This window comes from Opisthorchis viverrini, assembly GCF_000715545.1.
Source record: "Opisthorchis viverrini unplaced genomic scaffold opera_v5_409, whole genome shotgun sequence".
Lineage (NCBI taxonomy): Eukaryota > Metazoa > Platyhelminthes > Trematoda > Opisthorchiida > Opisthorchiidae > Opisthorchis > Opisthorchis viverrini.
The window spans coordinates 320,150-346,650 of NW_008752066.1; the positions used below are offsets into that span (position 1 = coordinate 320,150).

The 26,501-nt window shown below is 43.2% G+C and overlaps 1 protein-coding gene across 1 annotated transcript; it reads right to left on the reverse strand.

The window, feature by feature from the left end:
• Window positions 1-16,774: 16,774 nt before the first annotated feature.
• T265_10806 (hypothetical protein) lies at window positions 16,775-20,604 on the reverse strand (the record flags this gene model as incomplete). The annotated part of the gene is made up of 2 exons (XM_009177280.1): window positions 16,775-17,431; window positions 20,254-20,604. 2 exons carry the CDS (start codon window positions 20,602-20,604, stop codon window positions 16,775-16,777), a joined length of 1,008 nt encoding a protein of 335 aa, XP_009175544.1.
• Between the last annotated feature and the right edge of the window lie 5,897 nt (window positions 20,605-26,501).

Consider the following 26,501-nt stretch of genomic DNA (forward strand, 5'->3'; position numbering starts at 1 on the left):
GCGGCTTTTCTTGCAGACTTACACTCTGGTCATCTGGGTGTCGATAAAATGAAATCCCTTGCACGCTTGTCATACTGGTGGCCGGAACTGGATGCTGATATCAAGCATACTGCTAAGAATTGTGTTAAGTGTGTACATAAGATTCATAACAAGTCTTCACAGTGGCATCCGTGGCCAGTTACTTGTGACGCATTTCAACGAGTTCATGCTGACTACTGTGGGTTTTTTTCGCGGCAAATACTACGCTCTAATTGTTATTGACACATATTCACGTTGGCCTGAAGTTTGTCTAACTACGTCTCCCAGTGCCGAATTCACTCAACAAGCATTGAGGAAGGTGTTCAGCCATGAAGGTGTACCAACTGTTTTGGTCACTGACAACGGCACATACTTCACTGCAAAATTCCTCGAGGAATGGTTGAAGGGTCTTGGATGTCAACATCTATTTGCTGCTCCACGACATTCCCAGTCGAATGGACTTGCTGAAAATTTTGTCCGAACATTAAAGTCTGCCATTATTTCACTCACTCCTACTACTTTTGTGGAATTGAACCGTGGGATTGACAATTTTCCAATGCAATACAGGAACGCCGTTCATTCCGTTACTGGGAAGAGTCCCGCGCTTCTATTTAAATCTCGTTCGTTGCGTACAAGTCTCGAACGTGCCAAAACGGCTGATGTTACATTTTTCAAGGGTAACGATTTACGACCTGCTACAGGAATAGTACTTTTATCGAATGGCAAACGGATGGTCAGAATTATCGATTTGGATGACATATCTTGTCAATGGAGACACACTGACCAGGTTGAGTTCAATACCAGAGGTCAGTCTGTTAACGGCAATCCTGCTGTTTCAGATACTTATGAGTCCTTTGTAGATGATCTTATGGTATCTGAACAAAACGTATCTGAATAACCTAACCTGTGAAGAGTCTGAAGTTTCCATTCCGAGAAGATCCGAAAGGTTGCGGTCAAGACCACCACTGGACTATAAATATCGATCATTCAACACGTGCGAAACTTATTTCTCACAAATAATTTCAATTTTACAGTTTCTTGTCTGCCGCCATGGTTTAGCAAGTTGATGGCTCTTCCACAAATAAGGTTATAAAAAGGACCACTGCATGGTCTTTTTCAAACCCCTTAATGGCATTAAAAGATTAGGTGGTACTTGTTTTTACAAAGGCGAAAAAGAGAGTCAGACCGTTTCACATCACCGTTAGCCGTACTACAAGCAGACGTTGCCTGCAACCTCCGAATACAAACAGGAATCGGGAAATCAGGTAAAACCTGCAAGCTGAGGATATTACTTAACTGCGAAAAAAACATTAAATAATAGTCGACCAGTCCGGCTTTGTCTAAGAAGACAAAGACTACCTAAATGTCATCTACAGAAATGACGATGTTTATTCTCGGCAGTGGGTGAGTACCGTCAAGCGTAATCGTAACGGTATAGTCAGAATGAAATTACGACCTCTCGTTCACAATCTTAGGATAACCAAACTATCATACATGCAACTAGCTGTCAACGGACGAATAACCAAGGAACTGGACACAGTTCTTCACCGAAGTAGTTGGATGAGGAGGTTTTCGATAAATGAATTTACAAAGGTTTTCACTATACGGACATCCAAAACAACCACCGAAAGCGTTAATCCGTGCTGTCGAGGCGGTAACTGACGACTTGTTTTAACTCTGGCAGCTGATACTCCCACAGCACTAACCGAGCTGCCCTAGTGCGGACGGGATTTCGTGCCACGGTCTGGAGGCGTGTGCAATGGGCGTAGTGCTTCACCAAAACGCAGCAAACTACGTTATGCCTACGTTTGCAATGGGCATAGTGCTTCACCAAAACGCAACAAACTACGTTATTCCTACGTTTCCAATACATCGCAAATGTCGGTGAAACCCGCACGACTTACAGCTTACAGAGAGTTATTTCAGCGCATGCATTTACCTTAACCTCCCTGCTCACAGATATCCTGAGTGCCAGCAAAGCTGTCATGCATACCTTTGTTGAAAGCTCGCGGTTTGCTCCCACACAATGACTATTTCGCTTATCAAAGGAGATAACCGGAGTGCGTCACCAAGCACAGGCGCTTGCCATGAATAACTTGGCAACGTTAGTGTGCGTGGCCAGATCTGTGTCCGGCTACGAATTTATGCTGCCCCTTTTCACGCAAGCCAAGTCCTCAGGAAACCCGTATTTTTGACTCCGCACATTTTGGTTATGGTTACCCCTCATTAATGGTTGACACATCCCGAAGTATGGCTTGTCTGTCATTGGGTAAGTTTCCGGTTTAGCTACTTCTTTTCGCTCCGCACCAATCCATGAATTGTCTCCCCATTCGCGGCTCATTGGTTGCATTCCACCCGCACGTGGGCCGTCCAAGCATGATAAAAATGGGTTCTCTTGGTGGTGTAACCAACAGCCGTTCATGGAAAGCTATGGGAGCTGTAATTAGCCTGCGCGTTACTTCAGCATGCCACATAGGTGTGCGGAAGCATTGACTGGCTCCTGACATAATGCTTCGTGCCAACGTCCTGTGACAAAAGGGGATCCCTACAGGCCTACCAAAGGGCTACGTACTTGTCATTCCTTACTTCAAGAAATCCAAGGCCACGCTACTGAGGTTTCGATATCATCGTATTGGAATTACCTTAGTGGGGCTAAGTTAACTGAATCTTAGTTCTCGGTCACAAGCCTCCGAATGATTTTCGACTCTTGGTGCCCCTATAGGTGAATACATGTACCAATTCACTAGGAAATGTGGCTTCCTTTCGCTTGCTTGTCTTTGGTGTTCAGAAGCCATCCAGCCTCGTACAGTAAAAAAATTATTCATGGATGTTTTTAAGTTTAGTCATTACCCCAAAGGTGATTTTTGGATTGCAGGGCCACTTTGGAACAGGGACCGCTTTTTACACTCCTTACCAAACCATCACCGTCATCCCTCGGTGGTCCGTAGGTTCAACTTGGCCAAGTGGTGGATAAATTACAGCTTTCTGGATTTGAGCTCAGTATTCTTCCAGGTCCATTCGACAAATACCCCACAATAAATGTTAGATAATTAAGGGTTTCATGTCATACACAATACTTTTCAAGTTAACAGGTCACAGCAAATGGTTCCTACACGGTTGTTGGAATATTCGACTATATAGGGTACCAAAGAAGTTAAATGCACTGTACTTAGGCGCTGCGTATTCTAACAACGACATGTAGCTTATTCCATATTGGACTGAATTGCTTAACAAATCCTAAAGTTACATTACCTGTTGACAAATCGGCACTCTCGGTTGATCAGGAGCGGTTAAGAAGAAATCAATCGGATTTCAGGCATATATCGACGGTTGACTGCCAAAATCTACACTGCATTCTAAATTACGGTTTTCGAGCTCCGGATCGTTAGCCTGTGCAGTTGTGTCAGGCAGAGCCACTCAGCATGCTGTCCCCAACACTTGCTTTCAGTGACAAAGCAGCCAGTCTTGATACATATTCGGGTAGAGTTGGGAGACCATATCTCCCACTCAGGCTAAATTTTCCAGCATTATCCAGAGAAGCCAACCTCACATGTTTGAATAGCTCCCACAAGTAGTATATATGGCCAGTGATGCGTTCAGGCAGGTTCCCAAAAGATACAATGCTAATGTGGACTAATTTTTGAACACTATTTTGAACAGCAGATTCGCCTGTCTGATAACAAATAGCCTGCGTGTAAATCCAGAGCGAATCGGTGAAATGTAGTATGTCCAATTTGGATGACACCGCGCTGCTTCAAGTTGAGCAGAATGGCAAATAATCCTAGAATTTTTACAGAGGCCAGCTTGTATGCTGCAGCCAGGTTGCTTTCTGGCATATAAAGGTGCCTAGTGAAAATAAGATGAAGAACATGCTGCTGGGTACAGTGAATCATCAGTAAATCAGCTGCTTCGGCTTATTGCGGTCCGGATGTGCAGCCACTACTCTAAGTCATCAGTAGTCATTCCGGCTTGGAGGAAGCGCCTCTTCAACAAGACAAACCGAGTGACTTTTGGAGTCACGATATACTGGAAAATCCACATAATTATGCGCTCAGAGATGCCGGTGATTACTGTCTTACTATACAGTCCTTTTACCTATATGCTTGGCAAGACTATGTCGGTGTGTACAAGCCCAAACTTTCCATCTGTATCGTCAGCGAAACTTTAGGTCAGGCCTAAAATATTTGCAGAGAATAATCTTGAGAAAAACCTTTAATGTCAAGTTTTGTACCAAGTTCTACACAAAAAAGGCTCGTTTTATCACCGGGACTCTTTCCAGCGTTAATACGCCAAATACAATTGGCGTTATCAACTTAAGCGAGTTGAAAGTTTCATAAAGATGCCATCAAGACAAGAAGTTTGGAGCGATCAGAAAAACTGTCAAAAAGATTTGGCATTCAAATAGAGATGAGATAATATCTACATGGGCCACTTTTAGTAGAACTCATTTTACGTTAACGAGGAGAGCCACTGAGAGTAGGCTAGTGTTCGTCGATGATAGACTGTACATGCTGTTATGGAGGCCTATGTTGTAGGACCGGTTATTTGTGTCAAACAGGGAGTAGCGCAAAATATCTAGTCATTATTGCAGGCCCAAATAATCATCGCATTTTAACATGTAATCCGTTCGGTTGCGTTAAATGCAGTTTAGCTGTTCATCAGGAGAACATTGCTGGAAAGCTGTTTCGCGCGCATTTTTGCGCCATTACTTTTGCAGGCTGAGATTCCCTAGACTTTGAGCAGACTCATTTGCCAAGAAGACAACTGTTCTTAACAGCAGTTGTAGCCAAGCCGACAATGTTTTTGATCGCATTTAGCTCATAGATAACGCTTTTCATCCAGGGAACCTCAAGTTTATCGGATTATCCTGGTCGTGTGGTTTAAGCGGGGTGAAACGGACATTGTCACTGAACGTTGTTGCAGTGGATGGGGAATCATAATGTGAATCGTAATTTGTGCACTTCCAGATAACCTGTGTGGTTGTGGACAAGACGCTTAACGGCAGCTTTCATGAAGTCTTCCCATCAGCAGCGCAAAGTAACGTGGCCGCCGAATCCGAAGAGGAAGGTCTGTGAAATCCTCCACTGTGGGACAGTTATCATTGAGGACGAAGCCCGAAAGGAACAGCAGATATGACTTGCGAAAATGAATGGGTTTACAAGTGAATGGCGGTACACGCTGAAACCGACTGTTTGCATGAGAATAGTCTGACTGCCTTACTAAAGGGTCGACGTGCTTTGCGGTAAGGCTGAGTGAGAACATGCTTTAGACGCTGCCTGAGGCAAGGGTGGATGAGTGTAGAGGCGTAGTGGGATGAAAGTAACGAAGGGACAGTTAGATGCAAGGGTGTAGGGTTCCGATTTTCGGTAGGTAGTGGAGAGAGAATATTCATTTCGAGCGAGGAGTGATAAAGAGAAAGAAAAGGGATCTTTGTGCTACTAAGGTGGGCGAGTGCTTATATTTAGTGATTTCCCGACTTTTGAACTTTTGTCTAGCGTTCGGTTTGTTTATCGCTTTGAGTTTCAGGTGAGTTGATTTTGTGACTGATGATTTTTACTGTTTTTTTTAGCTCGCAGTGCCTAACCAACAAGCACTGCCCTCTGTATTGGGGATCCCTTGGATGGTGATACCTCAAGAGACGTGATCGAGGATGATGGAGAGAGAGTGACAACATACACGCCCGGGTGGGAACTTTTAAGTGTTATGATCCAGTGTTGGACCGGCAAAATATACTGGACAAAGATCAAAGTGAAGAGGGTGCCTTGGAGTGGCCTCCGGCACCAATGGATTAGAGAATGTTCAAATGAGCGTTCGCCGGGGTTTCGGAACACAGATTAGGTGTCCTGGTAAGGTTTTTTCACCATGAGGGCTGAGTGACTTGGTTATGCGAATATCTCCTTGTTCCTTTGTTTGTTTGTTGCATCTTTTCGGTCCGTAAAAGTTGGAAAGCTTTTAAACTGACTGAAACCCAGTGCCCTTTAGAGCGTGCGGGCTTGCCACACTGCGCGTTTTTTTATAGGCGCAATTTCTTGAAGGTCAGTTTCTCTGAGTGTGATGGACTGGAACTATATGTTGAGGCTTAAGTTTGTGAGGAGAGCGAGGTGACGTGATCACTGAGATAACTATGGCCCTCAACAGTGTACACTTCGATTACATTCTTTTAGATTAGGTGAGGTCCGGAAACCAAATGCCGCATAGTGAGTGAGGGGTGGACTTGTTAAGCCTAGACGACGATATTTCTGCCTGCAGCTGGGGAGAAGCTGAAAATTTGTGGGCGCGCTTCCATCATTATTCTATCCCCGTCTTTATGGTACACGTGACATTAAGACCTTTGCGTATGCACTGCCATCGCCAGGGCACGAACCTCTTCGCCCCACAAGCGTTCGGTCGTTCGGTTCCACAAACGACTCTTTGTCGTCGCATTCAAAATGAGATAATCACACATAAGGATCGGGCGTCGATATAAGACATTGAAAGGTTAGGGTTGACCCACGGGAACGCAAAAGTTTGTGGGTGCATAAAAATAACCGTTCTGTGATTTGATGATTGAGCTCCTTGTCGTTGTTTTGCTTTATACTCTTACTTAATATTTAGTTCGGTCTGTTTTTAGTTTGTGTGAATATTTTGTAACCCGGAATTTATTTTTTGAATCCTGCAGTCACAGTGCACATGTGGTCAGTTGGATTTTTCCAAAATCTCCCTCTCCTGTCACTCCCAAAAAGTCATACACTGCGTAATTCGGTATGCAGAGCACGCTGTGCACTTTAATACGTTGTCTATGTGCATCAAGCATGGTTAGTTGGCTCAGGTACACCAGTCATTCTTTCTGTGAGACTTTAACCCATCCAGACTCCGTGCGGTTTATCACCTAAAGTCAACAAGCCTGTTGATATGTATACAACCAGTTAAAAATGTGGCAGGCGGAGTTTACGCATGTTTAAGCTGGTTCCATACCATCTTGTAGATACCCCATATAAGTACTTTTTCCTAGTCGTCCAGCGATTGTATGCAGTTCTTTTACTTCAAAATACATTTCCGCCTACAGTCGTTCTAGCAATTTCCTGCAATTTTGTCCCATCAACAACCGACTCGAATTTCGGGGGCTTTTCCCAACCATCATGCCCCGATTCCTAATCTGGTATTGGCTCGTTTGGCCTGCATTTTCTCTGTGAGCTCCAAGCTTTTCGTTCGGAACGCCTCCAGTGGATCAACAGTTAACAGCGGTTATTTTCTCTTTTATGCTCTAACTACTCATGAGTAGCGCGATTAACCCTCGTTTACTATGACGTAATTTTGTTTCCCTGTCGTGTCAGTTCCCCCAGTTTTCGCTCCTGCTTAATGTCTGTTTATTGTCTGGAAACTGACATCAAGATTTTGGTGTCTGTCTTTGCTGGCAAGTTCGTTCCAGCTCCATCCATTTTCGAATGTTGCTCTGACAAAAGAACGGGCCTGACAGGGATCGAAATCAGAGCTCCTCGGATGATAGACGCGTGTGTTATCCGCTACACCAATTCGACGTCTCAGGGGGCCCTGTTTTTTGTATTACCTTTATATCACATCTGTTAAGTAGCCTTTGTTGAGATTTTTTTGAAACCTAATCCTGTTTGGCAAGTGACACGACTTGCTACATCGCATCATCAGCCCAATGAAGCTCCTTACCTCTCAAAAGTAGTGATCGTCTACGCGCCATTATCCATGTATACGGGCGATTCACGCTATCTGACCATTCTTACCTGCACGTTTGTACACTGTCTGGTACTTACTTCCCATTTCTTCCAGAAAGCCCATCTGGCCATTTCTCTGCTCCACCGATTGCGCTATTATTTATTGTGCGTTCTGTTTGATTCATGATATTTATTAACCCGTTTGTTCATAGAACCAGTGCTGGAAGTTCTCGATACAGCATCTTCAGTCCTCGTCCGTCTGACTCTACTGCCCACTGAATACGAATCATGTATAGTCCAATAGCTGCATTTGTCCTGTGAGATTCTGTCCATATCTTTTACCGGATTTGAATGGAAATCGTCCTCATCGGCATGGTGGTATGGGCTTTCTAAAACTGGCCCGTTCCGAGTTACGGATTTTGATCCGTCCTTGTCTGTACTATCACCCATATTCCCTATTCGTGCACTCGGACTAGCGCATGATTGATTCACACTCTGTCCACGGATCGCTATGCAGCTCTAGTCCTTCTAACCGGTAGAAAGCTTGGTCGTCGTCCAAAAGCTTGCTGTTTGATTACTAGCCAGGAATTTGCGGGTTCCAGTTATGGCGGAGCTTCGTTAGATGCCGACTGTTGGCTATTCGCAACAAGAGCGAAGCAGCTGCACACTGCCTTCCAGCCCTTCAACACACATTGACTTCATTTACATCACGGAAGATCAGGAGAAAATTTACAAATATCCTGACTGTATTGACTTGAAATTATTTCACCAGTGTACATTCCGTTTTAAACGTTATTCGAGATTTTACCTTTCACCTGAAGGAGCTTTAAAATATCAATGAAAGAGGCCGGTTCAGTCATTCCACATGAAGCAGTAGTGCATGAGTGTTGCTTAAATTTTTCTAACGACTTCGAAGTGTCAAATCTTCGATCAGCTTTGAACGGAAAATATTAAATCCTCTCCGACTTTTCACTTTGATCATAATTTGACTTGTTATATCTCATGTAAAATTGCTGTTTCTTCACCGATCTGCTAGGAAATCGCAAGCTTTCACTGATTTTATCATTGATTTTGATGATTGTAATGTATAGCGGAGCTTTGGTACGCATACATGCCGAGACTTATGAGTAGAACTGCCTGTTGTACTATGGTAACATTTTCGATGACAAAATTCTGATGTTGTGATTACCCTGGTTGCATCAAAAGGCAGTTGATATTTTGTCGCTGTTTAGGAGCGCAAAATTATTGATGCATTCGCGTAACTTTACAACTTACTTTCTGAGTAAAAATCAAGCGAGATTAAGATTGACACGTACCATTCCGTCCCATAGTGGCTACATGCAGTCTTGTAAATGTAGCCTGTATGATTATTTCATTCACGGCGTACATGAATCACATGACTCAGCTTCAAAGAAAACTATATTAGGGGCAGCCAGTCTTAGAACGTTTTCTTGGTTCAGGAAGTACTTCTGTTGATTGACCATAAATATGTATACACTATCGAAATACACTCATTTGCACATCAATCTGGTTTTGACGAAGGACTCACCTGAAACCCAGCTGAATCTCTCTTTCATGAGTGGTGTATTACATCCACACATGTACACTACTTTTATATTGGCAACCGCATTCGACAATTTACAACTGGACCCTTATTAAATAAAGTTTAATGATACTAGGGGCTGATTGTCCATTCTCAAGTAATTAGCGCTGTTGAAAACCGATCCGCCTATACAAGCCAGTGCAAACAAGAAACGGTTGAAACACAGCTTCGGACTTGTTTTATCAATTTTAGGGGCCGGAAACCCAAAAACAGCATAATTGGAAGGGATCACTTCAACGACATTGCTCAACATACTGTTTTTCCCTTCGATAACTCGCTTTTTTCTTACTTTTGAACTATTTTAATGATATACAAATTCATTTTTGTGTGAAGCACCAAAGTCTAGTTCGTTCCGGAAAATTCTGATCTGCTATCCTAAGTATTGCAACAAATGTAAGTCATAAAATTGTTCCACAGCACTGTTCATAGGGTGCCACGGTAAGAAAGCAAGCCCATCCTGATGTGTTTTTTGTGGCACTTTCGGATTGACAGTGAAAGGTGTGCTGTGAGTTTGCAATGCGCAAAACCTTAGGATCTGCTCATGAGAATACTCGCATTCTGATTGGGCCAAAAAGCATAAACTGGCAGATCGACAGGTATTTCAGCTACTTCGTACTGAGTGACCTTGGGGTCAACACATTGTTGTGTGTGGCTCTGTTTTCAAGGTTCTTTTGGTAGGTATATTTGTGCACATTTTCCCACTTGCCATACACATCTTTTCGGCGCACATTCACTTTACTTTTCGACACAACTCGACGTACTCCGCTCACATTCCGCAGTTCTACTTCTCTCAGTTGTGATTTCCAACTGGACCACGTTATCGCTGGTCATCACGAGCGCCTGTGACGTTTGAGGTTCGAACAGTGCATCTGATCTCTCTGTCAAAGCCTTTGCGTAGACAGAAATCAGAAGTCGGTTCTCATATTCATCTCTCTCATGCCGATTTCATATGGCTTACTGTCCACCAATACACACGGCTGGGAAGCAACAACCAACTGCTGGTTTGCAAATCATTTTATGGAATGTGAAAACTGGCAGAAAAGCCAACTTCGGCATGTGGCACTTAAAAACTGACAGATAAATCAGAGGGCAAACACTCGGCAACAACTAGCCCTACAGTACTTGTATCATCTGTCAAAAACATCAGAACATACGTCACTTTATTTCTTTGCAGTAGCCGTATGTTACTGTTCACTGTGATATATTTCATACCACCTGTGATGACAGAACACTGACAAACAGACAATAGATTTCTCTAAGAATCACGTAGAGAGTTTCCACTTGAAACTACGATGCTGCCAGGCAACCAGAAACGGACATCCCCTCCAGAAGTGACCAGTTCTACCTACTATGGGGATTATTTTCTGCTGAACTGTCTTTTCCGAAATCGATAGGTAGCGGAAAAATTTCATTTATTAAAATAGCTACTTGGGTTTAAAAGTAGTTTGTTATTACCGGGTATAATCTGGTTACAGACTAGATGGTCCGCTCTGAGTGATGTGCTTTAATAACCAATTCCTGGGAAGACAAGGAGCCTGTATTTTTCTATTTAAGTGTTTAACGGCACTCCAGCTGTTTCAAATACTTATGAGTCCTTTGTAGATGATCTTATGGTATCTGAACAAAACGTATCTGAAGAACATAACCTGTGAAGAGTCTGAAGTTTCCATTCCGAGAAGATCCGAAAGATTGCGGTCAAGACCACCGCTGGACTATAAACATCCACACGCTCATTCAAGGTGTGGCGGATGTGATGAACATGACTGATACTCTGTTCGTTGCTCTATTCATTATTCTCTTGTTTTAATATTCTATATGCTGTACATATACGCCAATTCGAATACATACGTGCTACTTGTTGCGCTGATCTGAATTTCTAGTCCGTCTGGTTATACCAATATACGTTCGAAACTTAATTCTCACAGTGGGACTAACTATATACTTCTCAAAACAGCTAAATACTTTGAGCCAGCCTGGTTCTCTACGGTAAACTTTTAGACTCCTTCTAGCAACTCCAATTTGAGCCCAACTCAAGTGATTGCACATGTCCCAAGTATTCCGCTTTATTTCGGTAACTTTAGTGGGTAACTGACATTTTTTACTAATTAGCTACGGAAGACCAGTACCTAAATATTCAGGTACTAATCTGTCTTAAGTCTGCTAGACTCAACGACAAAACTACTGATATAGTCGCAGTTTTCAACATGAGAATGCACCAGCTTCGAGAGTTCAATCGAATAACAGTAATCTTGAGAAAACTCTGGCTAAAACCCATTCTTCCAGGACAGCTGCACGACAGATTCCCAAAACAAACCTAAAAATCTTGTTACTCGAAAAATTTTGGTTCACAGTGTGGGAAAACAACAATTTCGGAGTACGAATACATTAAAGCCAAGGTTCATTCGATCAACTGTCAAACGTAGATATCTACCAATCAACCTAACCTATTCTCAATGGACGTACGCATTGTAACGACTCCTCTAGGGGCATCGCTGTGCTTCTTCTAGTTCGATTCTGCGTTTCCTGGAAATCTAATTGCAGTGGGAATAAACTAAATGCCACAATAGATGGGCGTTCCTTCTCTGAAGTTCCTTAATGAAGGGGGGTTACTGAACCGATGACATGTGCACCGAAACTCTAAGTGAAAAAGTTCCAACTAAAACTGTCGGCAACTGGGAATTTCTTCACAACAAAGTTAAATGATTTAGAATAGTCTTACTGACCTACTGACTGACCGTACTGTTTTCTTAGAACTGCTTTGTGAAGCTTAGGCCATAAATGCCTTGTAAAAACCATTCATGCGTGCAGTACGTTGGCGCAATTCAATATCATATTAGTGATTATGACTATGGATTGCCGCATAAGTTACATTCCCCTTATAGTTACTAATTGACTCAGGCTTTTAGAGTCGAGCAGAAGTACTTCTTTCCTGTATCATGAAACCAATCTCCTATCAAGCCTAATTTATGCCTTCCTGGTTTCAGCTCCATAAAAAACGCTATTTCGCTACCATAAAAGATTCTAATCCACAACCACAGAAAATTCAACAAAACGGGATTGATCAGCGAGCGCCACAGAAACCAGTCCCTACTGAAGTGTTTTGGAATAAAACAGGGTTTGATCAGCCGATAGTATTGATCTTCGGGGCCTTAAAATGCAGATGACTTGGACAAAACCAACCAGAAGAAACGAATAAAACCCGCTACTCAATAGTCACTCGATGTCTGGTGAACTTGCTTCACGGATCTGGAAGACCGTTATACTTAGCAATATGGATATTGTGGTCCACGATCACACATCTTGCAATTGTTGTTAGACCTCTTGTTCTGTCATGTTCCAGACAAAAATCATGTAGCTTTTGTCGGGTTTTGATATTGAACACACGTGGTACTTTATCTGATTCGCGGGAGAGAGCGCACGGCAGTCCACAGGCAGTACACTACTAAATCTGAGTTATGATTGGAAAATTCACAGCAAAGTGTAGTAAAAAGGTCAAAGTGCCAATGTCGCGCACGAATGGTCGGCTGACAGTAATGTGTCTACTTTGAATCTACAGGAGAGTACTAAGTTATCTGAGAGACAAGCGATACTCATTTCATTTCCGGTGGTCGGGTTTGGAATTCATTGTACGGCTTAAGTATGTTTCTCAGATCCTTGCCCATGCAGATGGCTCCAGATCCCGCTGACAATTAATCTTCATATAAGTCACTGAGGTATGAAAGTTATTATAGAGATAACCAGACGAGAAAAAACTGAGCAACATATATGCTCTACTAGTTAGGTGAGTCTTTACTCGGCAGGTAAACTCCACTGTTGTAATCCATACTCAAATATGCAGTCTATAGCACACTGCTTCTTCGTACATGGTTGCAGGACAACCGCTTCCAAGGCACGTCCACAGCCATAAGCGAGACATCTTTCAGGCAGTATTTTATTACATCTGATACCGGCGTAGTTTCATCTGTCCTCTTTTTCAAAAAACAACCACCCTATTGGGAGCGAAACGCTGTTTTCTTCATGAATCAGAATGGCGATTGGGAAAAAAAGAGATCTGTACAGGAACGCCATTTTCAACCGAATTCGTATCATGTAGGTGGCGAATGAAAATGTGTTTAGATCCACATTCACTTGTTGCACTGTTTAATTTCATGAAGTCGTTCATTATCATAAAAGAAACTACTCACAAGGTTGCTGAAAACTCTTCGACATCACATGACCGGTTCCGCCCTTCTTGAGGCTAATCAGCTAGGTGCAGTCCCCGAGTTTCCGTCAACCTTATGATCTACTTGAACCTAAATTGGACTATTTTCGAGAAGTGCACTCATTTGCAAATCGATTTCGTTTCCACGGGAGACTCAACTGAATCCCTCGTTTATGATATTCTACAAGTGAATGTAGTGCACAAACGCCGCCTCATGCTTCACTTGGTAAGATATTCCAGATATCGGGGTATATTTTCATAAAGGAAACTACCCACAGGGTTGCTGAAAACTCTTCGACACCCCGCGACTTGTTTCGCCCCACTTGGAGCTCATCAGGTAGGCGGCTTCTGTGTAGCACATTCAGTTGAAGAACATTCACTTGAATCTCCCGTGAAAACCAAATTGATTTGCAAGTGAGTTTGTTTGTTGAAAATATCCATAATTTTATTGCGTGCTGGTTGAAAACAGGCATTAAACATCCCACTTTTTTCACCAATGCGCTTTTCACCGTGAAGAAATATTTCCAAAATGATCTTCAAAGAGCCATTATACAGATAAGTCTTGAAGAGGTGGTAGTGCAACTGTCATCAACTGTCCCCAATAGAACAATGATCTCACTCTAGCTAATTTGCGTCATCAGTATTCTTTATTAGGTACAAACATATCCACTGGTTGAAACTTCAAAGAAGTAGCCACTTGAGATCATTGTCAGGGTATCGTGCAAATTCAAGCATGAAGGTGCTCTAGCTTTTAACTATTCCTTCACTTCGATTTGAAACAAAATCCACAAATGACCAAACATGGACCTAACATGTCGGTTAAGACGAAAGAAACATTCAACTTCATGGCACAGTATCAGATCTGTGAGCTGAAGGTTAAGAGACCTTTATCGCGGGATGGTAATTGGTCTAACGGGACACATCTTTGTGTCCTTTTCTGGAGGCGTCCATTAGGTTTTCGAAACTTCGATATTTGCACAAAAATACGCACTGTTAAAGGGTGGTCTTATTTCCAATTGTTTTACGTCACATAACACTACCAAAACCGAACAACGGTTACCTCAGGCCGATAGATCGTCCTAAACTTTGGTAACCAACAGTCCGCATCCAGCTAAATCCGGGAATCATACGGCACATCTTGTAAAAGCAGGAGCTACTACAAATTACTGAGTGTGAAACGACTCATATCTCGGTCAATATAGAGGGACAGGGTGATACCTTTGGTTTGTTTGGCGTCCAAGAAGGGTGCGCACTCTCTTCATTCCCAATCACTTTTGTGACCGACAAGGTAGGGAGACGAAAGAGGAAGGTCTTTCAAGCACTGGTGTTCAAATGACTGCTGATGGAAATCCTGTCGACCTGGAATATGCATACTTGAGTAAACCAACGTCCTTGTGTCTGAGCTATACACCCATAGAACGTAGGGTCATACTCCTAGACGTGCAGTCACTTACAGTCTAAGGAGGATCACTCGGGTTTGTGAAGCGTACTGCGCATCTTGAAAGCTGTATAACTTCCGACTGTAGAGCAATAGATGAAGTCAATGCAAGAAAACCAAGGGTCGGTCACATTTGCTTATTTGAGACACCTACTGTGGCAAAGTAGTATAGATCTACAAGCATAGATCTATCAAGAGATGTGTATCAGCCCAAATTATGGGCTGATGATGGGGATGATAGTAATGGTGATGAATGGCGTTTTCGACCAAGACCAACTTGGCAGAAGGGGACACAGGACAGACTCCTATGTGTTGTTTAAGCACGAAAAAGAAACACGTATATTACCGAGAGAACCGGCACCGTAATGTAACTGGCACTATGTATAAACTCAGAAATCCCAGAAAAAATGGAGGGCAATCAGAGAGTGCGTGTGTGTGTGTGTGTATACGAGTTAAGGACAGACAGGGATACTTACATCTAGCCTGCAATCTGTTCAATGAAAAGTGCAATCTACTATCTGAGTAGTGTTGGACTATCCAGGATGTGAGTGTTGGCTAGTCAGATCCACACAAAGGTTTATTTTCCAGCGACTGGTAGATGAGTGATAACGTGAAAGCGCAGTGAAACTCACTACTGTTTAGCTGATGACAGCTAAAAACTGATAGAACTGCATTTTACAGCAGACGGGTTTGATAAGTAGTTAAGTCATAAAGAATGAGATACCTTAAGAAAGCACATTCAAGGCGACCTTGGAGCTCAAATAATGGACAAGGATTCAAGCGCGCAACATCCGACGGTTTCCACCAGCACTTAGCCGGTCTACTAAACATTGCACAGGTCTTATCCCAGTAAGCGAATCGCACAAGCCATCATGCCACCAACTCGCTTCTATGCTCTATGTGACACGACCAGCCACTGATCGACAGGCTCATTAATTTATGAACACGTATTGGTCGGGCCCGCTAGGTTAAGAGTGGTTTATTGCAGAGTTCCCAGTGACTTTAAAAGTGGTTCTGATCCTCTCGTTCAGATGATGGCTTCTACCAGCAACAGTGTTGGTGTAACAAAACATGTAGTGCTGTACGATCCCCGTTGATCGCGTAATCATAGAATAGGTTATAGATACGTGTGACGCTTGAACACGCACTATAGTACAAGCTATATTGAATTTGGCTCCAACTTGAAAGCGCAGATAACGGAGATCATTTTGCTCCAGATTTGTCATGTAAAAGAAACTATAGAAATGACTGACAGTGACCCAAGTGTTACTCAGCATCTGAACAATACTCTGACTTAAGTTTTGCTCCTGATACAGGTTCCCAGTGGTGTTTGTTCGTCGCCTTAACAGGATATGAATCCCAATTATCCTAAATGAGGGCTGGCTGTGTTACGAGAACTTCAGAGTTCAATCTGAACCCAGCAGAACAGTCAGATGTGATGAAGGTGTCTGACTCACACAAAGCCTATTACGTAGACCCAGCAAGTGTCCTGCTTTTGTTGAAAGAATTGCATTTACCATGCAGACAGCGACACTGGCTTTTTATAGCGACCGGAAATTTTGAAAGGAGAAACTTCCACTACAAATATCTTTCGTAGTGCAAAGAAACACTGATATCATTGAAAGAGGGTCACTGGTTTTGTATCTTTTTTGAACTAGCTTGTACGATGCAATCCTGTGCCCGCCCAATGAAATCACGTGGGTATGGAGGACAGTGAAGACAAACAAGCAGATCTAAAACTTTGGCAATAAAGATTGGTATTAAGTTTAATGATAATAATAAAACAGTGTCAATGAAAGTGAACGAATAGATGAAGTAGGTAAACAGGAAGCTTTCCAGATCATGTTAGGTCACATATACGGTCTCCACAGAGGAGAATGCGTCTGGGTTATACAAGGGTGGTGGTGCCCATTTTCGTCGGTGCGATAACCAGTGCCCGGTACTGTGGCCCAGCAGGAAGGATAGGTAAGAGTGGGTACGTTTGAGGATGGAATGGGTTGTTCCATTGTGAAGTGAAATCGGGCGAACTGTTCGTAGGCAACGTTCGGATTTGGCAAGGGATGTATGATCGGCCCGTTAAACTGATCTGGAACACGGTTTACCCTCTCACTGTTATCTAGTTTGCCGAGAGGCCTCCTTGTTGTGCAGGCTGTTCCTGCTGGTCGATTGAATGCAGACTCATGAAAGGACTTCCCTGGAAGTAAATTGAACGTGGAATGCGAAGTCTGATGAGGGTCCTGGTAGTGCAAAGAAGGTAAGTTGTACGTGTGGTAATGATGCTGTCCAATGGGTAGATCCTGAGGTTTGATAGAAGCGCAACTTGGTTTCTGAAAGTCTGAGCAATTCACTTCGGCTTGCTGATTGAATTCCATTTGAGATGTAGGCCCAACTGGATTGTATCCTTGCGTAGATTCGGTGGTACGTCTGGTTTTGTTCAGTTCCCGCTTCAGATACGAAACAACCAACTCCAGAATATCGGCTTTCTCAAGCTTACGATGATGTTTAGGCTGTATTCAATTGAGAACGCAACAGATGGGCGGAATTAAATCAACCTGCAGTCAGAATTGATTTGGCTAAAACAGCTTACTACTCTTACTCTGTATGCTCAAACAAAGCTAAAGTAGGATGCCACAAGAGAGGCTACCTCTTTCGAGAGTCAAGAACTGAATTCCTCCTAGTTTAGGAACTATTGCGTTTGCAATCTTGTACTTATTATAGGATAAACCATAGGACAGAACAAAAACGCAATTCTTTGGCGGTCTCTCTGAAGAAGAGTCCTGCTGTGCCTATCTGACGAGCACCATGCGAATTAGTTGACCTGTCCTGTCTAATAACTGATCCTCGATGTTGTCCTACAGCATCAGCAAATAAAGTGTGGTTGACTTCACGACAGTATTAGAGGTGCTAGTTTTTCACAGCTCTTTTCGATGTAGTAGGCTGTTCGAAAGATATAAACTGGCTTTTTGAACCTCGCGCTTATCTGTACCGTCTCAGGAGAGGTCAACTTTACGGATGGATCGATTTTGGCTAATTCCATGAAGGAGACCACCACACAACTAGGGACATGAATAATTTTTGGCGCATCTTTCGGTCACAGCATCTTTCGTCCAACTGTCCAATGTGCAACTGGGTAGTACTGTGTATGCACTGGACGTCCCACACAGGTGAACACATAGTTGTTAAGTTCTACCTTGGGAATAAGTCCTAAACGAAATCCAGTCAGTAGCGGGCACAGAAAAAAATGAAATTTTGTCAAAGAACACGAAGAAAACAGCTTTGATTAACTGTTGAATAAACCATCTGACCAACGCTGAATGGTCCGACTACTTACCGGACCAGTCACCCACCCTCGCTGTAGCTCCGTTTGGTTACGAAGGGCTCAACGGGATAAGGCCTTACGTCTGAGACTAATCCCGTCGACCTACGGAGGCCAAGGCCAGTAAGGAAGGCTTTGTGTGGTATCCGACCCTGTCTTCACTTTTTACAGCACTAGGTAGGTAATTACGGATGTTTGTCTCACTGAACCAATTTATTCAGTCCAGGAGAAGTCAGTGGCCCAACAACCGCTGGAGTGTTTGAAGCAACCTGCAAATTTTTACACGAAAAGTAAGCTTGGCGATTGTAGGTCCTTTTGGAAATAAGATCAACGTCTGCAAAATCGGTTCTTTCTACAAAAACAACTTTCGCTTCCCCAAGGTTCCCCCTCAGAAGGGAGCACTTCCCACAAGCTATCGCTTATACTGAGCCTTCTTAAGCCGTTTCCTCTGGTGTCGAAAACTGCGATGTGAGTGTGAGACTGTCTGTTGTCGGGCTGCAGGGCAAAAACAGGTGAGAAACATGGATGCTTCAGAGAAGCGGACGGTTTTGTATGATCCTGGGAGAATTCGCTGTCGGGAAGGACTACCGTTAGTCTCGCTCTGCTCAATCTGAAGAGTTCCACTTAGAAAGAACGAGAACCACCGAATCGACGACAGAGCTCGCCAGTTGTACGTTTGAACTGGTACAGGTGTGCGGTTTAGCGAAGTGTACTTTACGTGACAAAACAGGGAAATAGTCCCAAAGCGGTCAATAAATATGGCTTCAAGAATGAGTCTCAAGAGCAAAGCGACATTCGAACGGTTCGTATCGATTCTGCGTGCATGCATGGTCTAACCTTCAAGCGGCTCGCCATTCGTAGTTTTCTTACTTCGTGAGACTAATGAAACTCACCAACTTACTGATTAGGCTACTGGAATTCGTTAAATAGGAGGGCTTCTCCAGGTTCATTAAATATTTTACATTTTGTAAACATTGTGTTGCATATTTATTATAGGTGCAATTGGTGCGCTCGCAGCTTGATTTCTGCATGGAATTTAACAAACTTCAACCAAACCTATCGTTTGTGACCAACTAAAGTGACTCAGGATCCAGCTGACCGACATAAAAAGAAAATACCCAGAAAATGCCGCTCATAAGTTTGACGAAAACTCTCCGACAGTTCTCGACTGTTTGTCGTTCAATCAAGAGACTATAGTTCAGTCATACATATACCACGTGTTAAAATATATTTGAGTGGTATGTAACATGTCCAAAAGGGCAGAGCAGGGAAGCCAGTCAACAAACGACCTCGTGATGAAGATGCTAGGACTGAAGGAGCAGTTGCGTAATATTCTTAGCGTGAGTTAACCACTTTGTTGCTTAGCCGCTAGCTGCCGGACGTCAAGTGTCCATCCAGAGTACTAGCTGGAAGGTGCGGGTTTAAAATTCGCGGGAGTTTCACGATATACACACAGCCGATGATTCACAAAGAGGATAAAACAACTTCACAGTGCTACTCGGCTTTTCAGCATAGATTGTTTGAAAACGCATTTAAATAACGTTCAAAAAATAGTTAGTAGTGTTAGTTAATGTTCAAGGCAATGAATAGGACTTTGATGAGATTTTTACCGATGGATGAGCCCCAATTGTAACCTGTGCTACTGAGACATACAAGTGTTCAGCGCGTGAAAAGCTGGAATCTCAAGGGTGAAAACGCTGGTGGCAAAATTTAAAGAAAACAGTGTCGCTTTTGGATAACGTCAGTTAATCAGGAAAATCCTGTTTTGCCGAACCAATAAAAGTGGCTGAGGGACCTAGGGTATGTCTGGAAAGTCCGTGGGTTCCGTTTGCACATTTACGCTGATCCACACTATTAGTTAACTGAAGGTGAAATCTGAAATTTATATCTGCCGCCTGCCTCTAATTAATGCAGTACGGCCTATTATAACAACTAACGAATCCGTCAATCAGATTTCCTTAATAAATGACTTAACACCGTTAGAATACTGGTATAATTTAACAGATAACTTACATTTTTATGTAGCAGCCTCAATATTAATGTCCGTACAGTGCTTAACAGGGCATTAATACGGTCTCGACGTTTTCGCTCAGTCATCTGCTTGGCCGTTTTACGATCACTTTTACCTTCCCGTTTCTCAGGAGCCCCGGTAGTTCCTCGTTCGGTTTTACAGCGTCTGGGCGTTGCCTGTCCGTCACTTGCAGTTGCTGATGAGAACATCCCCGTCTGCCGTTCCTCCGCGCCAACCAAATTTGATACCTCTTGTCTGCTGTCATCATCGTCACCATCAGAATCCAGTAATGAAAACGACTCCCTGTCAGAGAGTGAATCTAAATAGCTCTGGGTTTCTGCGGCTTCACTCATTGCTACGTGTGGTGAAGATCATCCACTAGGGAATTTTATACGCTCATGACGCACGCGTTTCCCCTGATTGTCCATGTACGTCGCAGGTGTACAGACGCGTACGTGCGTCACTCCTGATTGGTTGTTGTCCTCGCCTTAGCCGCGTGACTGCAAACTGCGTGGGCTGACTGCGCATTCCCTGTCAAATGGCGTGAGACAATGGCACTTCCCCAAAGCGGGTGGTGGAGAGAGTCTGTATTCGCATCCAATAGCGGAGCACACTGATGACGTGCCTACCCTGACTTACCTTTAGAAATCACCCATTGACGTTTGTTGTTTTGGCCGAATCAGGAGAAAGCGCTTACGACCAAAAGTGCCAGGTCTGTTTCTGGCCTGCCTTACAGGCAGTGGGATGAGCTCTAGACTGGGGTTTCAAAGCCGACGATATTAGTATCTGAGATGCTAATAAGAAGGAGTTTATTCAGGCCCTCTGATTAAGGTTTTCTAATACCGACAATCGTGTTGAACACCCTCGTTTATTGACTACCGGCTAAACTATAGGCCTCTAAATATTTCCAGCCGAGGCTTGGTCCATGACTTGATGTACCGGTTGAAATGTGAAGCAAACTCTATGGTGAAATCCCTCCACAGTGGCTATCGCTCCACAGTGCTCGTTTTTCGCCGTCCTTCAAAAGTACTCACCATGAGCTCTCATCTTTTTGATAGTAACATTTCACGCAAATCGGTCTCCACTCGACCACACATAGTGATCTATGGAAGATAGGCGACAGTTTACACCGAAGCGCTCAGTTTTATCTATAACCGATTGATCCGAACCCTCTCTCCAGATTGGCCCTTTTCGACTGGTCCTTCAATGGTCACTCCATCAAAATAATAGGTTTAGTATTCAAAATTTGAGTATCGGAGGGCACACACGCACATCGCTCACCCCCCTCGATGCTCGAAAAATGCGCATCATTTTCAAATTGGAGTTTGCAAAATCTTGATAGGCCTTTGCCAGTATGAAAGCAGAGAAAAGAAAACACTCGCTCTCTTCATGAAAAAAATGAAAACTGACGGTAGGACAATTCAGCAGATATGGGAACATCGCGGAAGATATCTGTAAGTAGTTATAACGATGTACTACCTAAAGCTGGACTTCACAAATAAAAGTTATTTTGCGTGCGTCTTCACAACCGCCAATCGTAACTGACTTAGTTAATCGGGTTTAGGTCTGTATTCCGGCAAGTTCTCACGTACTTCTTTGAAAACGGCTTTTCTTATTTTAGTTCCACTCAAACTTCGAACAAACGCCAGACCTTTCATAGCCATCCTGAATTCCAAAATAACCTTGACGATGAACAAATGCAGTTGGGCAAGTAACATCCATAATCCGTCCGTCAAGCGAGAGAACGACTGCCGTTACAAGGCTTGAAACATACCCAATATTTGTGACACTGTTTTCGCTAGTACCTGTTGTTTTCCGCACAGTGATACTTGTAGAAAAGTTCATATTTTTGGGGGGAAATCAGCTGGATCAGCTCCTGCAGTGCATTGCTCAATGAAACTGCTTACAGTAACAGAATATCTGCGTTCGACCACTGCCAAACTATTTTACAAAGTAGCCGAGTATTTTTCGGTTTTCGTTTTGCTTATTTGCTTTCAAGCTTAAGAAAGACATCCCCGATATCTCCGGCACCGGAGCCAGAGTTCTTCGTCAATGAGGTGCGGCAAAGTAAATGTTCCACTTGACTCTGTGGCCATAACTAATAAAAGTAACCTTGGAAGAAGATAAAATAAACACGATTTGATACAAAAAAAACTAACTGAGGTATCCGCTGCAAGTGTCCAACATAGTATCCAGAAACCCAAACCTCGTTTTTGTTTATTTGGTCTTTTAGCCCATGCGTACTTCTACCGTTTAAACATGTATACATAAACAAGCATATTAATACTGGTTGGAATAAAATGGGAAGTTCTGCCAACATCAGCATGATCCATTTCGCTCAAAGTCAACACTTCATCCTTCTTTGGGTAAGTTCGTTTAAAGTCGTTTGAAAATTACCGACGTTTTGACTGTACCACAAAAAACATTAGTACAGTTAAAATTGCCCATGTAAGCGGTGGAGGTAGAATTTTTCTGTTCTTCATTTGGCTTGGTAAACTTTTAAGTGACTCCAAAGCATAGAACATGGATAATGTGTTAAATTTGAACATCGTGTACTGCATTCCAGTGCGATATTTTCTTTGTGCCAAATACGGTTGCTGAGGTGACACACTCTGCAAATAACACGAGATCCAAAAGCCGGAAATCCATTGGAGGCGAGTGAAATGCTCTCCGCACATGGCATATCGGGTGCATTTGGTAGTTGCTGCCGAAATTTGGCTCAGAAATGTTTTGTTTCCGGATGAACATCGTGTCACTTCCCTGTCGGTTTGATTGCCACCGTGAAGTTGTTTGCGCCGGGGCAGCTGGAGAGATGCGCTACCCGCATACTCTTCCTTGTGTGCTAAACTGTTTGGACGCGTTGCTAAGCTTTCGCATTCTATCTTCCACAACCGCGGCAAAACGGCAACGCTACTTGGATTCTGATTAGTTGCCTGAACTTAGGTATCACCATTCAAAACTGGAGCAAACGTCACGCTCCCCGAGTTATCTAGCAATTTATGCGGGGTCTGAAATACCAGTTGTGTTTTTCCTCTCCATAGGAAATAATATTCATAAAAGATAAAAACTAGTGAGTTGTGTACGTCCAAATCAAGGCGTTTTACTTCAGTACACAGGATTTTATGATCATGGGAGAACTGCTATGGGGAAAATTGTATCCACAAGACAAACAGCTACCAAGAACCAGTACCGTCGGTCAATCTCCCACTGTAGTTTTAAACTACTGGATCTGTGCAGTGGAACCGCAAACCGTTCTTCCTAAAACGGAATACGTTTGGCAGATATACAGCTCTTTTTCATTTTAACATGACACATGAATCCCAGTTCAAACGACCTTCAAACCCCTATCCGCCCAAATGGGTCTACTTAACCGTGGGCGCGACAGTGATAAGTACCATTCATTTGACGGATTGTGTCCCACCAGAATCGTACCATAAAGTGGATAAAAGGAGCTTGTTTGTGTATTTGTTTAGCTTTATAAGGAGAAGTTGTGTAAAAGTGCAGCAGCTCTCTGAAAGAGGACAGCCGTTCCAAGTACTCAGCTTGGCGGCATTCATAGGTAGCGGAAGCTGTCTTGTTCCAGTCAATATTTCTCCCATACAATCGGCTGAATCAGTTTTCCCTCATGACACACCATTTCTCTCTAGATTTGATTCTCTGGAAACTTCTAATCCATCCTTCTCACGTACAAGACATTATACACAAGATTCGAATGTCAGAACCTGGTGATGAAGGGTTACAGAGGACTGTACTGCTGAATATCATTCACCATCTAGGGCAACAGGGATATAGTGATATTGTGTTTGGAAGAGTGCCAATCTTATTTTCAAACCAAGCTGATTCTCTCTCAGTAATTCTACGACGATGAAATGGGCTACTGCGGGGGAGGGGTGGGCCACTAACACAAAGAAGGCCTGGATCAGTCGAACCTCAAACCAGGTTTGACTGAGCATGCACACAAAGTGAGCTGGAGTACTGCCTAGAAGTAACGCGTTTCATAAAATGTTGCCGAGAACTCTCCAACAAGAACGCCATAAAATAGAGACTCAGCCGGTTTCAGGTGAGTCTAGCGTGAAAACAAAATTGTATGCGTACACCTCACATTGCAAGATTGAAAATGGGCTATCGATCGTTTTCCGATGCAAGTGAGGAGATGGTGAGGTTTCAGATTTGTGGATATTGAGTCAAAAGACCTGGAAAACATGTATAGGTGGAATAAGCTGAATTTCGAAAAAATAGTAATTTCAACCAAGGGCACCTTGGTAGAACCGATTCAGTGCCTGATGAGCGCATCGATTCATCACTGAGTCTTGAATGCTCCTAGTGAACTTTAAGACGTCCCGTGGTATCTGTGCATCATATTTGCCACCAGTCCGATTATTTCTCCGACCCATTGTGTAGTTCACAGAGAGAATTGCTCCCGCAAAGAACAGAAGGAAACTTGCAGCCCGGTCTATGAATTTCCGGCAGCCCACAGACGTGAAGAATCGTCTTATCGGAGTAGTCGGTGTGGTCTGACGATAACCACCAGACAGATCAAAGTCAGCAGAACTGATTGTAGTCGAGTTTTGAAGAACCTTGATTTCTTAGCATAAAAGGCATATAGCCAACCGACTCCCCCTTATTGAAGTGGAGTCTGATGACTGCGCTCAGTGCGATCAATTTAAGTCTGAACAAGTAAAACCCCATTACTCAGACTCCAGCATTGAAACCTGTTTGCCAATATACTTGCCCAATGCGACCATGTAGAAAGCACTGATCCAGCCCAATGTATTATGAAGTTTGGTGTAGCTGGAGGCATTGTGCAGTCAATGAAAACAATAGAGATTATCGTGAGAAATACCCATTTGCACACAAATCTCGTTTTCTTGGAAGACTCAGCTGAATCCCAACCTAATCTCTCGTTTATGATATTGCTCAACTGATTGCGCAGTGTAGAAGCAGCGTCATTTTGCTACGATATTCTCCAGGTGAACTACTCATAAGGGATCTGTAAACTCCTCGACAGCCCGCGATTGGTTTTGTTTTTCTTCGGACTCATCAGATAGGCGCATCCCCGAATTTCCGTCAGACCTACATTCTGCTTCACCTGAATGTGCTGCACACATGTTGTTTCATGTTTCAGATACCTGTTCACAGCCGTGTGCGTAGCGTTCATTCAGGAAAACTAAAATGATCGTTTTCTCCAAATCCCTCGACTGGACTTTGAAACCAAATACCAGTCACTATGCGAAACTTTGAAATGTGATGACCAACGAAGAAATGCTGCACTGCAGCGGAAGTTTTTCGTATTGTTATGGCCACTGTTTGAGAGTAAACAGTATGGTATAATTGTGTTGGTTGCTAAAACATATTCCTGCTTCGTGTCACTAACAACGACCCAGAGGATTTTGTATGTATCATCCGGAATGCTGACGCATTTTTATCGAAGACAAGAGCACACAGTATGTTGCCTGTAAGGCCGGCTTCACATTTTGACCAGTGGGAATAGGAAAGGCTTTGCTGGTAGAAATCATCCTGATATCAATTTTACACGATACTGTCTAAACCAGCACTCATAATACGGGAACACTATGTTCCAGAGAGATTTACGAATTAAACAAAGTGATTTCGCATAGTCTATGGGCAATCAGGTTAGCATCTTTCTCCATCCTAAAACCTAAGAACTCAAATGAGAAAAATTGCTATCGATTCACGTGACACTTGAATGTGGTTTCGTGGTGGTGAAAAACTTCTGAAGGTCACAAAGCCCAACAACTGTCGGACGATCAATGGACGAACGGACCTTTGAGACCGCATAACGTGACGGCGATCAAAATATCACATGGCCTAACTCAATACTCCATAATTGACGTCATTTTTATTCAACACTGTGGGAACAAACTTTGTACGAGGGTAATACTTTTCACTAGAGCTACCGAGTTCATCTTGCGTGAATTTACACTGTGAATCCTGATTGATACCTTCGTTCTTTTTTTCGTGAAACTATCATTTATCACATCCATAGAGGAGAATGTCGGTACCTCAGGTAGCGTAGATGGTCGTTGGCTTGTTCGCTGAGCGGTGGGTCAGTGGTTGTGCCACTAACCCACCGCTACGCACAACTACGCACTGATGATGTCACCTCGATTGGTGATGAAACGTTTGCAACCAAATTGCCCAGCTCAGCAAACAAGCCAACGACCATTTATCACATCTATTTGAATGGAGGTTGTGTCTAAGACATGTCTATTCTATTTTGATCCCCCAG